This window comes from Diceros bicornis, chromosome 25, assembly GCF_020826845.1.
Source record: "Diceros bicornis minor isolate mBicDic1 chromosome 25, mDicBic1.mat.cur, whole genome shotgun sequence".
NCBI classification, from domain to species: domain Eukaryota; kingdom Metazoa; phylum Chordata; class Mammalia; order Perissodactyla; family Rhinocerotidae; genus Diceros; species Diceros bicornis.
Window position 1 is genome coordinate 37,895,515 of NC_080764.1, and position 18,664 is coordinate 37,914,178.

The 18,664-nt window shown below is 36.7% G+C and overlaps 1 protein-coding gene across 1 annotated transcript in view; it reads right to left on the reverse strand.

The window, feature by feature from the left end:
• The window catches only part of METTL25 (methyltransferase like 25), a 103,654-nt gene that overhangs the window by 4,493 nt on the left and 80,497 nt on the right, over window positions 1-18,664 (reverse strand). The window contains exon 9 of the mRNA XM_058568711.1: window positions 11,721-11,814. Within this exon, the coding sequence (XP_058424694.1) occupies window positions 11,721-11,814 (94 nt within the window). The remainder of the gene's footprint in view (window positions 1-11,720; window positions 11,815-18,664) is intronic.

Sequence of the window (18,664 nt, forward strand, 5' to 3'; positions counted from 1 at the left end):
ACTTCATAATACACATGGTTTGAGATGTCAAATGCGTTCTGATTTTGTCAAAGAAGTTAGTTTGTGTTTCTGTTTCTTATTCTATTTGTTGCTTTTGTATGATTCTGACGAGAAAAGGTGAGAACATCATCTTAACTCTATCTAAAAAAATGGATGTCTACTGCTTTACTTTAAGTGAACCAAAGCTGGACACTGTAGAGATGATGCAAAAAAGCTAAGGGAGAACTCCAAGTAGTGAAACTATATGCAAACCTGTGTGCAAAAAACAAAACAAATGGCCTTGTTCTTACACCAAAAGTTTGGTGAATCAAGTATACTAAGTATGTTTTTAAGTTAAAAATGCAGTGTTTAAGGTATTATTTCATGCTTTAATCAACTTTTTCAATCAGATGCTCAACTATCAATCTCATCAGATTAGATCACAGAGATTATATAGAAATTTTAAAATGAAGACACTATCTCATTTAATCCTAACATCAATCTGTAACATACATATATTCATGGTCTCATTTTAGGCATGACATTATTGAGTGTTAAAGCCAGTGAGGGCCTAGGTAGGGCCAACATCCTGGGGATAAAGGCAGGCATCAGAATCGAGGCATTGCCTGGTGTAGGTCATACTTAGGCAAGGACATACATGGAAACTTACAGGTTGAAATGTACATTAAATGGCAGCTGGGAGTACTGGTCATGAATTCCATTGCTCCCTGCAGCCCATCCCCTAGACTCCAGAAAAAGGGATTAATACGAGTTAAGCTGTGTAATAGGGCCCTAGGTCAGTGGGTTGTGGTTTGGGTTTAGGGAGATATCCAGTCCAAAAGAGAAATGAGGGTGAAAGTCGGGAAATGAGCAGTCACGTTTAGGTATTTTAGATTTTTTTCCTCACTTTTCTTATAATTTTTAGACAGTTATTTTAACTCCAATATAGTCTCTGTTAGATACTATATGTCTTACTATTCAACACATTTCTTTTTTTTTTTTTTTGTGAGGAAGATCAGCTCTGAGCTAATATCCATGCCAATCCTCCTCCTTCTTGCTGAGGAAGACTGGCCCTGGGCTAACATCTGTGCCCATCTTCCTCTACTTTATATGGGACACCGCCACAGCATGGCCTGACAAGTGGTGCTTCGGTGCACGCCCGGGGTCTGAACCCAGTCCACCAGCAGTGGAGCGCGCGCACTTAACCGCTACGCCATGGGGTGGGCCCTCAACACATTTCTAACGTTTGACCAACTTCATCCTGTCTGCAAAAGTTTCGAGTCAAAGTTCTGGATGTAAACATCTTCTTTAACACTTCAATACGATTCATTAATCCTTGAATTTCTTCTGCCTTTATTCCAAACCTCAATTCTTCAATCTACTTTAGAAGTACATTTATTTTGTCTGGTGGCAAGCACAAATTTTCTGTGTATTCTTCCTCATAGGCTTATTTATCTGATGACTGTGTTTTGGAAAAATGCTAAACAAGCATTCTTCTTGTGCTCAATGTCTGTTAATAAGTCATATAAATATGACAAAAAAGAGCAGTCTGGACAGTCTGGATTGGAATCCTTCTTCCTCAACTTCCTAGATTTTGGCATTAAGAAATCCACTTCAGGGCCGACCCTGTGGCTTAGCGGTTGAGTGCACGCGCTCCACTGCTGGCGGCCCGGGTTCGGATCCCGGGCGCGCACCGGCGCGCCGCTTCTCCGGCCATGCTGAGGCCGCGTCCCACGTACAGCAACTGGAGGGATGTGCAGCTATGATATACAACTATCTACTGGGGCTTTGGGGGAAAATAAATAAATAAATAAAATTATACAAAAAAAAAAAAAAAAAAAAAAAAGAAATCCACTTAATCTACGTCTCAATTTCCTCACCTATAAAATGAGGATAACAGCACTCATTTCATAAGGGCATCCTTAGTATTCAGTGAGATAATCTATACAAAGCTTTTAGCACAACGTCTGGCACAAAGCTAAAGTTCAATAAACATTAGCTTTTCTCATATTGTTTTTTAAAAATGAACTTATATTTTAGAATAGTTTTAGATTTACAGAAAATTTGAAGATAGTTTCCACATAGCCTATATTCAGCTTCCCCTATTATTAACACCTTACAATATGGTTATTTATTATAATTAATGAACAAATATTGATAATTATTAGCTAGAGTCCATATTTTATTAGATTTCCTTAGTTTTTACCTAATACTTGTTTTTAGTTCCAGGATCCTGTCCAGGATACCACATTGCATTTAGTTCTATTGATTTTGACAGTTTCTCAGACTTGCCTTGTTTCTGATGACCTTGACAATTTTGAGGAGTACTGGTCAGGCATTTTGTAGAATGTTCCTTCACTGGGATTTGCCAGATGTTTTCCTCATAATTAGACTGGTTTCCTATGGGTTTTTGACAGGAAGACCACAAAAGTAAAGTGCCATGTTCCTCATATCAAATCAAGGGTACATACTATCAATATGATTTCTCATTGTTGATGTTGAACTTGATTACCTGGCTGAGACAGTGTATGCCAGGTTTCTTCAATGTAAAGTTTCCCCCTTTCCATACTGTACACTTTGGAAGAAGGTCACTATGTGTGGCCCACACTTAAGGAGAGGGCAGTTATGCTCCATCTCCTTGAGGGTAGAGTATTTAAATAAATTATCTGGAATTCTTTTCCATGGGAGACTTGTCTCTTCTCCTCTATTTATTTATGTATTAAAATTCTCTTTTTATAGATCAATATAAGGGGGCCCAGATATGCAAAGGTGGACCATACTTCAACTTCACAGGGAATGGGTTGGATTAATGGATGAGAGATACACAGTTGTTCAGAGATCCTTCCCACATCCTATGTGATCAGAAGATGGGTTAGCAATTGACTTAATTCTCACTGCTAGATGGTGGGACTGAGGCTGCTGATATACCCTTGGCTAGGTCGTGATTGGCTCAAGACCTAGAGTCGGTGGATGCAGAGGTGAGGCCCATTAGCTGATCTTGACTAGGGAGCTGGGGAAGACGAAGCCAGTGACAAGAAGGCTGAAGTGGGCCCGACAGTCTTAGGCTGACAGAGGAAGTTATCTATGTGATTACTCAAAAGATTAGTATCATTGAGAATCTTCTGGAGCACACAGTGCAAAGATGACTCAGTAGGTTTCTTACTTTTAGAAGTGATGTAATTATGTATGTAACTAATCTTACTAAGCATGACATGTAGGGCAATAAGATAGAAGTTTTCTTAAAAAGAAAGAAAGAAAAATGTAATGCACCAAGTTCTCGCCATATTTTCTAATGTATACATGTTCAATAACTAGCTAATGGAAATAAAATTTGAACTGGCTACTATCTGAACAGCATAATCTACATATAAAATATTAAATTCAGTTCATATTCATTCAAAAAATGATTATTGATACATCATAATTGATACATCTGATATATATTGATACATCTCTTTACATCATAATTGTTACAAATTTTTTATTTTAATAAGTCATTTGCAGATTTTGTACACTTCAGTAATTCTAATAATCTAAAATAAATGTTTAAATTAATGTTTTTTCCTATATTAACAGCGGTATCAATAAAATAATCAAGTAGCTCTCCTTCTTCCTTAAACAAATAAAAAAATAAATAAAAGGTGTAACGTATTTTCCTATTTCCTCTAGTTTCAATGACTATATCTTCTACTACTCCCTAGAGCTACTGGTTGCCAGGGAGACATTTCTGTATCTAACGCTTCTGTGGTTAGCTGGGAGAATATAGATAATTTTTATAGGCAACATAATCTACTCTTATATAGAAGTAGACATATTACATGAGAATGTTCTATTGCTTAATAAAATATTCTTTTTTTTTTGGGGAGGAAGACTGGGCCTGAGCTAACATCTGTTGCCAATCTTCCTGTTTTTTGCTTGAGGAAGACTGTCCCTGAGCTAACATTTGTACTAATCTTCCTCTATTTTGTATGTGGTACGCTGCCACAGCATGACTTGATGAGCCATGTGTAGATCCGCGCCCAGGGTCCAAACCTGCAAACCCCGGGCCACCGAAGTGGAGCATGTGAACTTAACCACTATGCCACTGGGCTGGCCTCTAAAGTATTCTCTTATTTTCTGTGCATTTGGCATTAAAATGTTATTAGGCTTGGTCTTTGCATGTAATTTTGATATATCGTTTTTGATCAGAATTTGAAAGAAGTATAAATTAATTCTTGTTTTTTATTCCAAATTTAATTGCTCCAAATCTATACAATGACAATTTACAGAAAACTTTATTATTAATAACATGGTTATTTTCAAGAAGAATTTGAGGTGGTTTATAATACGAAGCATAAAAATATATCAATAGTAGAACCATTAAAGAAAGGATAAACTCTCAAGGGTATATAATTCAAGGGAGAAGATCATGATACCAAAATAACCTAGCTAAGGACAGTTGCTGAAATAAAGCATAAATTGAACTTTGAGCCTCCTGAGAGCTAAGACAAAAAAGAAATAAGGTGAATGTTCTTTGGAGATCATCCTATCACGAAAAATTGACCAGAAATTATATAGACTGTTATATAACAGAATCCAGATAACATAAAAACACTTATCTTTATTGAATGTCCAGAAATATCCTCATACCAAATACATTAAGACTCAGAATGCCTCAAAACCCTAAGCCCCATTTTTGTGTTCTCGTCCAACCATTGCTTGCAGAAAAGGTCACAGGCGGCAACTTATGCACAGGTCTCGCCACATGTACCCACGTTTCCTCTCTTCTACCTCTCTCACTTTATTGGATTTAGAGTATTTGTGAGTTATGACAGGCCTGCTGCTAGCTGATATGGTGTCTTTGTGAGAATCAGAAATAGACTTCCCCACCTTCCTTCCGGGGCCAAGGCACTTGTCTTAAGTGGAACATCGGCTGGAATTTTAGTCCTACTTGTGCCCTCAGCCAGATGCCTTTGTGCACAGCAAAAATTGGGCAACCCTAGGTGGTGGCCCTGCTGATGAAGTGGTATGGAATAAAAAGTCTATCCAAATAGGTACGAAAGATCAAATGAATCAACTAGATCTTTTTCTGGGGGGAGGGTACGGGACTGAAAGGGATGTACAAAGTTTGTTGGACGGGGAAAGCAGAGTCATGAATAAACAACCTATCAATAAGCTAAAATCTGGAGAGAAAAATCACCTAAGACAGAGAGTGAAATAGTTGGTAGCACAGGAGCTGAATCACTATAATGGGGAAGGATTAAAAAACATGTATTGCTCAAAAGTGACAATAACTCAGTCACTATGGCTGCTTTAACTCAGTCACTATGGCTGTTCTGAATCCTGCTCCCACTAACAAACTACATTCTGATGAGACCAGGCTGTACATCTCTTTCTGGATTTTTGTGAAACTGAGAGATTTCAGTCTTTCTTATAAATATATGTCTTCCTGGAATAACCTCCCACCAATTATTAAAAAAATCTGAGTAAGTCTTCATTTTTTGCAATCAAATATTCCTTCCTTCTTAAGAGCTTGATAAAAGCAAACCACTTAATCACAGTTCTGATAATGCATCCCTACAGGGATAAACTACTGCAGGTACATGGGTATAAATAGGGGAATATAGTTCTTTAATGATGTAATTTGACAAGATGGGGCTTGGATATCTAGATGCATAGGGAAGGGCACAAAATCCCTTATGTAATATTCCTGCCAAAAATGCATAAATTTAATCTGTTCATGAGGCAACACTGAGACAACTAGGCTTTTCAAAATATGTCAATGTCATGAAAGACAAAGAAGAGATGAAGAACTGTTCCAGATTAAATGCAACCAGAGACAGAACAACTAAATGCAATGTCCCATCCTGGGTTGTATGTGTTAAAAAAAAAATGCTATAAAAGACAGAGGCAGATGATGTCAGCTTGTTTCATTATTGGTGATGCTTTTTTTTTTTTTTTGGTGAGGAAGATTGGCCCTGAGCTAACATCCATTACCAATCTTCCTTGTTTCCTGAGGAAGATTAGCTCTGAGCTAACGTCCGTGCCCATCTTCCTTCATTTTGTACGTGGGATGCTGCCACAGCATGGCTTGATGAGTGGTACACAGGGCCGCGCCCGGGATCCGAACCTGCGAACCTCAGGGCTGCCGAAGTAGAGTGTGCGAACTTAAGCACTATGCCACTGGACAGGCCCAGTGATGCTAACTTTGATCACTTGGTATGGGTGTTGAAATTAATAAATAATCTGTGGGAGGTACTTTGAGACTGTGTAAATATCTTGGTCCCCAAAAGTCTTTTACCCAATTTTTTTTTTTTTTTGTGAGAAAGATCGGCACTGAGCTAACATCTGATGCCAATCCTCCTCTTTTTGCTGAGGAAGATTGGCCCTGAGCTAACATCCGTGCCCATCTTCCTCTACTTTATATGGGACGCTGCCACAGCATGGCTCTACAAGCAGTGTGTCAGTCTGGGCCAGGATCCGAACTGGTGAACCCCAGGCCGCCGCAGCGGAGCACACACACTTAACTGCTTGCGCCACTGGGCGGGCCCCTTTTACCCAATGGTTTTAACATCCACTAATGATTCTCCTGTTAATCAATTATTATCATGGTGGTTGCAAAAAGCAGCAGGAACTTATTTATGGGAATAACGCACATGTTTTTCTCATATCATCAAAGATAACAGGTTTTCTATATATTTAATCTGTATCAGGAATTTGCTGTTTCTTTAGGGTCAGAGGGACTCATTCAGTCTAGGCCATTTACGGACACATTACCACACAGAAGAGTTTATGAGCTCCTTACATTTGCTGTTGGCCATCTTGTGGAACGATTCCTGCCCTCCCGCCTGTATTTAAACCACCCGGTTGAGTATAATTAGTCCCGATTAATTTCTGATTTAATGTCCAAAGATCAGTTTACTTGGCCTCTCCACATGTGCCCACTCCTTGAGCCTCATCTCTCACCACTGCCTCCCCTACTTGCTTTATGCTGCAGCAATGCTGAGTCCAGAATCATGTTTCTTACATCTCTGTGGTTTTGCACAAGCTATTCCCCCCACACATCTGAAATGAATTCCTTGCTGCCTATCCTCTCACCTTGTTTACTCAATGCATCCTTTAAGACCAAGCTAAGGTCCTTGGTGAGATCTTCACAGGCAGAGTGAGTCACTCCTTTCCCTGTGACGCCACCATAGTTTATGTATGTGTCTGCTGGTGTAAATTCACGCTATAATTACTCGTTTTCTTTTTTCATGGTTATGTCCTAATTATCTTCGTAGCTCCAGAGTTAACGCTGTTCTTGGCACATGGGTGATTCTTCAAAATAAATGTTTGCTGAAGAATAACTAAATGATTTTGATTTCAAAAGTTTTGCTTTTGAGAAAATATCTTAGGATATTTTTCTGAATTATCCTCTAACTACTTCGACTAAGTAGAGTTCTAGCTTAGTGGTTTTCAATTTTGTCCATTCAACAGTACACCACCCCCTCTTAAATCACCAGTTGTATTGCTTTTATTTCACTTCTCTATATCTGAAATTAACTTCATTTGTTTGAGTATTCATTATATAACACACACACACACAGACACACACACATACAAGCAAGCTCTAGAACATAAGCTCCTTTCCTCTTCTTATGGACAAATACTCCAGCTCATTCTTTGACTATGAAACAATACCATTTCTGACGCTTTTAGAATCCTATGGATGTGTGTGTGTGCATATTCATGCATTCCTGTGCGTGCAGTATATGCATGGGGAAGGAGAAAGAATGAAAAGTAATACAAAAGAGGATAAAACGCTGTGAACCATGAAGAAAACATGAGACCTTAAAGACAATTTTGGAGGTTTTCTGAAATCTGGTGAGATACCAAAGTTTGGGACAGAAAATAAGGTTTGAGAATACCTAATCTTTTTTAGGTCTAGGTAAAGCTAATCACTACAATTTTGTTATTTTAGACTATTCTAAAGTTCTATTAAAATGTTTTACAAAGAAATACTTGAACCTTACAAGAATTTTCCTGTAACATTTCACTCGATTACAAACAGTACACTTGCTGATATAAGGTAGTTGATGTTCTGCCACAATTTATTGTTTTCAGTGCTATAGAGTTAGGCTTAACTTTACTGTGGAATCTAAACACTCTTCTTAAACAGACCTGTATTCTACGCAGGGCTGAAACAATATCACCTTTAAGGGGTTAGAGCTATACAAAATCAAAGACCAAGGAGGAGATAATTTTGAACAAAAAGTCTTCAAAATGTAACAACAGAATCACTGCTTCTTCCTCTTTTCCCCTCTCCATGCTTCTTGGTGTAATATGGGATTTTTAAAAAAAATGTGGGGTTTATAAGGTGAATATTAGATGCTTGCAAATAGAATCACTAAGATGACCAATGTTCAAAGACAGTGGATCTCAAATGGGGGTGATTTTGTCCCCCATGGCATTTTTGGAAATGTCTGGAGACTTTTTTTTTTTAATTTAATTTTTTTGATTGTCACCACTAGGGTGCTACTGCTGACATCTAGAAGCCAGGGATGCTGCTAAACATCCTACAATGCACAGGACAGACCCTTACAACCAGAATTATGCAAATGTCAGTAGTGCTGAGTTGGAGAAATTCTGCTCTAAGATAAAATATCCAGTGCTGTCTTTCACAACTGACTGTAGGACTCATGGATTAATCTTTGAAGCTGTGTATGAGCCACTTCTACATCCAGCACACGCAGCTCTGGCCTCCTTTGGAATGATGATATGTCTGGGAATGTCCTCCGTTTACTTCTGTACATTTAACATGATTTCTTGCAAATAAAGAGTGCATCCAGAGCATATCAGAAGATTTTCTAGGCACTTCACTTGCTTACATAGTTTTGAATATGAAGAGATGTGCTTTAAAAGATGAGAAACACATCAATGCATTCACCACACTTTCAATTATATATAAAAGTCTGTTAATAAATGATTATGAATTTAGTCAAAGATCTTTTAAATATTTTGGTATATCTAATATTTTAAATTTCAACGGTTTTGATACTTTTCAGTAGTTAGAATCTCATGTGAAAATTGATTTCATTTTTAAAATAAAACTATACACAAATCTCTTTTTCTTGTGCTTGTGGTCAAAACTGTCATTTTAGCACTGATACTTCATGATGTGGGAGAACAGTGATAGAATTTTGTATTGGATAAGAAATATAAGTTTGGTTTTAATAACTTATCTTATTTCCAACCACTCTGGCCAGGGAGACACAACTCTCTCATTCCTCTTGCTTAACATTAAAATAAACAAGCAAAAAACCCTAAGAAAACATACACTCATCTATTTGCTTTCTCTCACCAGCACATCTTCTTAAACACCTTTATTATGTTTTTTGGTACCTTCCCCCCACACTGTCTTCCAGCTTGGGCTTTTTGTTCCTTTTCTTTTTATAACCCATTTTATTTGACATATTTGTTTTTAATGAGCTTTAACAGTATTATGAGAAAATCAGTGCGGTACTATTACTGTCTTTATTCACTAATAAAGGGAATCATTTAAGACTGATTTTACATGGTGATACTTATCTACATTAGTCTTTTTTTCTTTTGTTTTAAATTTCACTTCTCAGTATAGTGGTGGTGAACAGTTGAGGTTTTGATGTTAGTTGAATCTGTGTTTCAAGTTTCAGCTCCCACTTGCTAGCTCTTTGACCCTGGAAAAATGACCAGCCTTTCTCTGAGCCTATCTTTCTAGATCACTACCCTGGGAATAATAACAGTATCTACCCTGGGTGTTTTTGTGAAAAGTAAATGAGATAATGTTGTGATGTCCTTAGTATAACTATCACATAGTAAGTGATTAGTAAATATTAGCTATTAACATTCTTATCAGTAACATAATAAGCATACTAAGGAACATTTACTATGGTTATTATTAAAGACAAACTTGGGAAGAGAAAGCCATCAGGAAGGATCAGTAACATTCTTTCTGGATTTTTCCTATTTGGTTTTTGGCAAAGAACAACACATTTTTAGTTTAAGTAAAAACTCAGCTCTTTATTCATGAAAATAATGCTTAGGTTTGTGTTCCTGATATAAAATGCAAGATGTGAAATTGAGACATGCAATAAACATATGTACTAAGTAAGACGAATTGGAAGGAAGAACAGTCTGATTAAAAATTAAAAAAAAAAAATCCAGAAATAAAATAACTAGGATAACAGTGAGGAAGATTAGCCCTGAGCTAACATCTGTTGCCAATCCTCCTCTTTTTGCTGAGAAAGATTGACCCAGGGCTAACATCTATATCCATCTTCCTCTACTTTATATGTGGGATGCCTGTCACAGCATGGCTTGATAAGTGGTGCGTGGGTCCACGCCCGGGATCTGAACCTGTGAACTCTGGGCCACCGAAGCAGAGCACATGAACTTAACCGCTATGCTACTGGGCCGACCCCAACAGTGTCTATTCTTATTCATTTATGCAAGACTAGAAGGATCTTTGTTTTGGTGACTAAATAAAAAAATATATAGGTGTCATATCAATTGTGTTATTACAAGTAGTAAATTTACAAAGATCAGAATATTAAAAATCAATACTATTTAGTTAGCATTTACTATGTACAAACATTGTGTTCAGCGTTTTACATATAGTACCTCATTTAATCTTTCTTAAATCATATGAGTCAAGAATAATTTTTTTTTTTTTTGGTGAGGAAGATTTGCCCCCGAGCTAACATCTGTTGCCAATCTTCCTCTTTCTTTTGTTTGATGAAGATTATCCCTGAGTTAACATCTGTGCCAATTTTCCTCTATTTTTACGTGGGTTGCCACCTCAGCATGACTGACGAGTGGTGTAGTCCGCACTGGGGATCCGAACCCATGACACCCGGCTGCCGAAGTGGAGCACACCAAACCCAACCACCACTGTGCCACGGGGCTGGCCCCAGGAGTACTTTTTTAATGGCCATGACACAGGGGAGCAAATTGGATTAGTACCAGTTTAACTGCTTTAAGTAATAAAGCAACTCCGAAGAAAATGGATAATTGCTACAATAAATAATAATACTCTTTAGCTTTGATATAACTGAACCGTATCTGTGTAAGTTTTCTCTTTCAAGAAATACATTTTATTCCTTTAACCATCTATTTTATTCTTTATTTCAATTTATAATCAATTCAAAATATCAGAGTGATCCAAGTTCAACTTAATATTTCAGTTAACAACTCATTTGAATCATGTTGGAAGTTTATTTTTTCCCTCAGGGTTAGAAGATTTATTATTACTAGTCAATCAGCTTACCTTTTTGTTTTCAACAATATGGTCTCAATTATAGCTTGGACCTCCTATGATTTGCCACTTTCCAGGATTCTCCCATTCAAAGGCTTTTTGAATTCAAGATTTTTAGTTTTAATTTGCTATACAATCTTTAAATAAACGCAGTTCAAAATTAAAACCATTTTTTCTTCCTTTACTTAAAATTCCCATTTGTTCTGTTCTCTTCCTTTTCAACTCTATTTTGATTTGAAAATTGACAGGTTTTTACCTGGATAAACCTAAAGGGGGAATCTCTCTGGAGAGATTTTGGACAGCAAACTACTCACACTGACAGGAAAGGTGTACGGGAGTAAAGGTAATGGAGGTTTGCTTTCAATATAATTTAGATGTTTTTTACAAATGGGAGAAAAGTAGAAGGCAAATAGTTTTGTATTATCTCAATTCATTACCCCATAGGAGTTCTTCTGTTCTTGATAAAAACAATGGGTCATCATATACTGACCTTTGACTCATCTAATCCAAGCTTCTTTAGAGACTTTCTGACATAATCCAGAAAGGAAGAGGATTTGGAATAAATTTTACCAACATGCCCATCACTGCAAAACAAAATTGAATCACTTTTTAGTTTTTAAAAAATTAAATTAAAGATGATTTAAAATTCAATCATGAAATACTTTCAAATACCTTCTGTGTATCTGGCACAAGCTCTAGATGTGATAAAATGAAGTAATATTTCTGTGAACACTTTAAAGTTACAATTATAAAGTATTTAGGATCTCCTTCTGAGAATCCCTTCAACACACAGCAGTGGAAGACAATATTATGAAGATAATACTATGAGAAAGAAGTTGTAAACTTATAGCATTAAAAAGTCTCGTTTTTGGTGATGTCATCATCATGGCAGCATGAGAGGATCATTTTGTCTCTTTCCTTCAATCTACAGTGAATAAAACATCCATAACCCAACAAAGGCATTGCGCAACACACCAGGATGCCAGAAAGATCCACACATCAGTACATACAAAGGTGGGTGAACTGGAGCACACAGAGGAGGCTAAATGGAGAACAGCAGAGGCGGAGCCCAGGATCCTGGATCCAGGCTGCAGTGGCTGAGCCACCTGTCCCCAGCTGCAAGGAACTTGGTGGGCAGCAGCAGAGGCACACGAGTGACTCAGCCAGCTAGCCACAGAGGTGCTTGCAACCACGGCAAGTGGAGCAACAGCAGACGTGGAGGCCCATGAGCCCACCCCCCTGGTCTCAGTGCAGAGCCTGGTAGTAGCAGCAGAGGTGTGCACAGAACTCTGACATCCCAACTGCAGTGGTGCCTATGACCACAAGGTAACAGGCAACAGCTGAGATGGTGCCCCATGTACCAGACTTCTTCCCCCACTCCACCACAGTGGCAGAGCTTCTGACGCAGGTGATCCTGGATGCAGCTGAGGCACCAGCTATCCCTATGTCCCAGGTAGCAAAGCCAGCAACTGCAGTGACACCAGCAACAGCAAGGCATCAGTGACCCCTAGAAGTGCAGATGGCAATGACAAGAGTACCAGCAACATCCCAAATAGAGGTGGTGGAGGGTAGAATGTGTAGATTCTCAAATACAGCCAGAGGAAGTTCAGGTAAGAGAAACCAAAAACAAGTGCTATAGCGCCACCTACTGAAAAATGAAAGAAAGGCCTCTAATCTTCAAGCAGCTGAAAAGTTTGAATCAAAACAAAGCCATACCTAAATAAAAAATGTGTTTGCTACAACCAATGTGCCAGTAGAGGAATAACTCAGCAAGCACCACAAAAAGCCACAGTACCAGGGCACTACATATAGAAAACAATTCTCCAGAAGCCAAACACAAAGTCATGGAGGATTGTGATCTAATTGATAAAGAATGCAAAATAGCTGCCATGGAAAAACTCAATGAGCTACAAAAAAAAAAAAAAAAAAAAAAAAAAAAAAACCACACAAAAAAATGCAGTTCAATGAGCTCAGGAATAAAATCAATAAACAGAAGGAATATTTTACCAAAGAGACTGAAACTCTAAAAAGAACCAAACAGAAATTTTGGAGCTGAAGAACTCAATAAATAAGATGAAAAATGCATTAGAAAGCATTGGAAATAGAGATCATATGGAAGAGAGAATTAGTGAGCTTGATGATAGAAACCTAGAAATGATACAGGTAGAAGAGGAGAGAGAACTAAGACTTAAAAAAAATGTAGAAATTCTACAGGAATTATCTGACTCCACTAGAAAGGCAACATAAGGGTAATGGGTATTCCAGAACGAGAAGAGAGAGAGGGAGCAGAAATAACAGCTGAGAACTTCCCAAACATGGGGAAGGTACTGGATATAAAAATCCATGAAGATAATAGAATACCCAACTATCTCAATGCAAAAAGACCTTATCCAAAACACATCATAATAAAACTGTCAAAAATCAATTAAAAAGAAAGAATATTAAAAGTAGCCAGACAGAAAAAGAAAATAACCTACAAGGGAATCCCCATTAGGCTATCAGTAGATTTCTCAGCAGAAACCCTAGAAGTTAGGAGAGAGTAGAAAGAGATATTCAAAATATTGAAAGCTAAAAACCGTCAGCCAAGAATACTCTATCCAGCAAAGTTATCCTTCAGATATGAAGGAGAAATAAAGGCTTTCCCAGACAAAAAAAAGCTGAGGGAGGTTCATCACCACTAGACCTACCTTACAAGAAATGTTGAAAGGAGCCCTCCTACCTGAAATGAAAAGGCAAAGGTATACAAAGTTTTGAACAAGGTGATAAATAGATAGACAGAATTATAAAACTGCAGATCTGTATCAGAATAGGATAGAAAACAATTATAACATAAAGGTTAAAGGGAAAGAAAGCAATAATAATAAATATCACCACTTCTATTTGGTAACAAAATCCTCTCCATACGGAGAGAGATAATTTGTGATAACAAAAATATAGAAGGGGAAAAGGAAAAGGATGGAACCTGCATAGCGAAATGGAGATAAGAGGCTATCAGCAAAAAAAGAACTATCCCATCTATGAGACCTTTTATACAAACCTCATGGTAATCACAAAAAATTCAGAACAGAGTCATAAAACATAAAAAAAGAGGAAACTGAGAAATACAGCACAAAAAACCACTGAACTGAAATTGCAGTCATAAACATAAGGAAAAAGAAACAATGGAAACACAGAGCAACCAGAGAACAAAAGATAAATTGGCAGTATTAAGTTCTCAAATATAAATAATCACTCTAAATGTAAATGGATTGAATTCACTAATCAAAAGACAGAGGATGGATTAAAAAACAAATCCAACAATATGCTGCCTCCAGGAGAAGCATCTCAGTTCTAAAGACAAACATAGGCTCAAAGTGAAGGGACGGAAGATGATACTCCACGTGAATGGCAACCAAAAGAAAGTGTGTATAGCCATATATATATCAGACAAAATAGACGTCAAGCCCAGAAAGGTAACAAGAGACAAATATGGATACTGTATAATGATAAAAGAGACAATCCATCAAGACAATCCATTAATAACATTTATTAATATATATGCACCTAACATAGGAGCACCAAAATATATAAAGCAATTATCAACAGACCTAAGGGGAGAAACTAACAAGACAATAATAGTAGGGGATTTTAATATCCCATTTAGTTCAATGGATAGACCACTCAGACAGAAAGTCAACAAGGAAACATCAGCCTTAAATGAAACATTAGACCAGAGGAACTTAATAGATATGTATAAACATTCTATCCAAAAGCAGAATACATATTCTTCTCAAGTACACATGGAATATTCTCAAAGATAGACCATATGCCGGGAAACAAAACAAGTGTCAATAAATTTAAGAAAACTGAAATCATATCAAGCATTTTTTTTTGACCACAATGCTATGAAACTAGAAACCAACTACATGAAGAAAACTGAAAAGCCACAAATATTTGGAAACTAAACAACATGCTACTGAACAACTATTGGATCAATGAAGAAATCAAAAAATACCTGGAGACAAATAAAAATGAGAACACAACATACCAAAATCTATGGGATGCAGTAAAAGCAGTTCTACGGGGTAAGTTTATAGCAGTACAGGCCTACGTGAAGAAACAAGAAAAATCTCAAATAAAAAAACCGAACGTTACACCTAAAGGAACTAGAAAACAAAGAGCAATGAGGTCCAAAATCAGTATAAGAAAGGAAATAATAAAAATCACAGTGGAAATAAATAAAATAGAGATTAAAAAGACAATAGAAAGGATCAATGAAACTAAGAGCTGGTTCTTTGAAAAGATAAACAAAATTGACAAACTTTTACCTAGACTCACTAATGAAAAAAAAGTAAGGCTCAAATAAAGTCAGCAATGAAAGAAGAGAAATTACAACAGATACCACAGAAATACAAAGAATTATAAGAGAATACTATAAAAGCACCAACAAATTGGATAACCTAGAAGAAATGGATAAATTTCTAGAATCACACAACCTTCTAAAACTGAATCAAAAAGAAATCGAAAATCTGAATAGACCAAATACTTGTAATGAGATTCAAAGAGTAATCAAAAACCTCCCCCAAAATAAAAATCCACGACCAGACAGGTTCTCTGGTGAATTCTACCAAACATTCAAAGAAGATCTAATCCTATCCTTTTCAAACTCTTCCAAAAAATCGAAGAGGAGGAGACACTTCCTAACTCATTTTACGAGATCAACATTACCCTGATATCAAAACCTGACAAGGACACCACAAAATAAGAAAATTATAGGCTAATATCACTGATAAACAAAGATACAGAAATCCTCAACAAACTGTCAGCAAATCAAATACAACAATATATTAAAAGGATCATACACCACGATCAAATGGGGTTTATTCCAGGGATGCAGGGATGGTTCAACATTCGCAAATCAATCAATGAGATATACCATATTAACAAAATGAAGAATAAGAATCACAGGATTATCTCAATAGATGCAGAGAAAGCATTTGACAATACTCACTATCCATTTGTCATAAAACTCTGAATAAAATGGGTATAGAAGGAAAATACCCCAACATAATAAAGGCCATATATGACAAACCTGCAGTTAATATCACATTCAATGGTAAAAACTGAAAGCTAATCCCCTAAGAACGGGAATAAGACAAGGATGCCTGCTTTCATCACTCTTATTCAACAAAGGATTGGAAGTCCCAGCCATAGCAATTAGGCAAGAAAAAGAAATAGAAGGGATTCAAACTGGAAAGAAGTAATACAGTCACTATGTGCAGATAATATAATTTTATATATAGAAAACTCTAAAGAATCTACCAAAAAACAATGAAATAATAAACGAATATAGTAAAGTTGCAGGCTACAAAACCAACATACAAAAATCAGTTGTGTTTTTATACATTAACAATGAACTAGCAGAAACAGAAATCAAGAATACAATCCTATTTACAATCACAGCAAAAAGAATAAAATACATAGGAATAAACTTAACCAAGGAGGTAAAAGACATACACTGAAAACTATAAAATATTGTTGAAAGAAATCAAAGAAAACACAAAGAAATGGGAAGATATTCCATGCTTATGGATAGGAAGAATATAACATAGTTAAAATGTCCGTATTACCTAAAGCAATCTACGGATTCAATGCAATCTCTATCAAAATCCCAATAACATTTTTCATGGAAATAGAACAAAGAATCCTAAAACTTATGTGGAACAACAAAAGAGCCCAAAGAGCTAAAGCAGTCCTGAGAAAAATAACAAAGCTGGAGGCATCACACTCCGATTTCAAAATATACTACAAATCTACAGTAATCAAAACAGCATGGTACTGGTACAAAAACCAATACACTGATCAATGAAACAGAATTGGGAGCCCAGAAATAAACCCACATATCTATGGACAGCTAATTTCCCACAAAGGAGCCAAGAAAAGTCTCTTGAATAAATAGTGCTGGAAAAACTGGACAGCCACATGCAAAAGAGTGAAAAGTAGACCATTATGTTACACCAAACACAAAAATTAACTCAAAATGGATTAACACTTGAATGTAATACCTGAAACCAGAAAACTCCCAGAAGAAAACATAGTACACTCTTTGACGTTGGTCTTAGTATCTTTTGGAATATGTGTTCTCAGGCAAGGGAAACAAAAGAAAAAATAAACAAATGGGACTATATCAAACTAAAAAGCTCTGCACAGCAAAGGAAACCATCCACAAAAGGAAAAGACAACCTATGAACCAGGAGAAAATATTTGCAAATCATATATCCAATAAGGGGTTAATATCCAAAATACATAAAGAACTCATACAACTCAACCACAAAAAAACAAACAACCTGATTTAAAAAATGGGCAGAGGATCTGAACAGACATTTTTCCCAAGTAGATATGCAGATGGCCAACAGGCACATGAACAGATGTTCAACATCACTAATTATTAGAGAAATGCAAATTAAAACCACAATAAGATATCACCATGCCCCTCAAAATTGCTATTATTAAAAGACAAGAAACAACAAGTGTTGGAGAGGATGTGGAGAAAAGGGAACCCTTGTACACTGCTGGTGGGGATGTAAACTGGTATAGCCACTATGGAAAACAGTACAGAGATTCCTCAAAAAATTAAAAACAGAACTAGCACATGATCTAGCTATTCCACTTCTGGGTATTTATCCAAAGAACACAAAAACACTAATTCAAAAAGATATATGCACCTCTATGTTCACTGCAGCATTACTCACAATAGCCAAGACTTGGAAAAAACCTAAGTGACCACCAACAGATGAAGGGATAAAGAAGATGTGGTGTATATATATACAAGGGAATACTACTCAGTCACAAATAAAGAAGAAATCTTGCCGTTTGTGACAACATGGATGGACCTTGAGGGTATTATGCTAAGCAAAATAAGTCAGATGGAGAAAGACAAATACTGTATGACTTCCCTCTTATGTGGAAGATAAATAAACAAACACACAGATACAAAGAACAGATTGGTGGTTACCAAAGGGGAAATGGGTGGGGGGAGGGTGGAAGGGGTAAAGGGCACATTTGTATGGTGATGGATGGAAACTAGACTCTTGGTGAGGAAAAAGATGTAGTCTATGTATACAGAAGGCGAAATATAATGACGTACACCTGAAATTTATACAGTGCTATAAATCAATATTATTTCAATTAAAAAAAGCTTCATTTTTAAAGGGAACTTTAGTCTTTCAAAAGTTTCCATTGTGGTACAAAACACATTTTCATTTTACTGGCTCAATATTATAGTGCACTTTTCATTGAAACACCTGCTAACAGTGGCAGTAATTCAACAGCTATGCAAAGAGACCTTCTTCAATGCCAGCCATTGATCAAGCGCCATATGCTCAGTTGGGTCTGACTTGATCTCATTTATGCCCTGCAGATTTTCATTACAGTTTAAACAAAATATCATGAGAT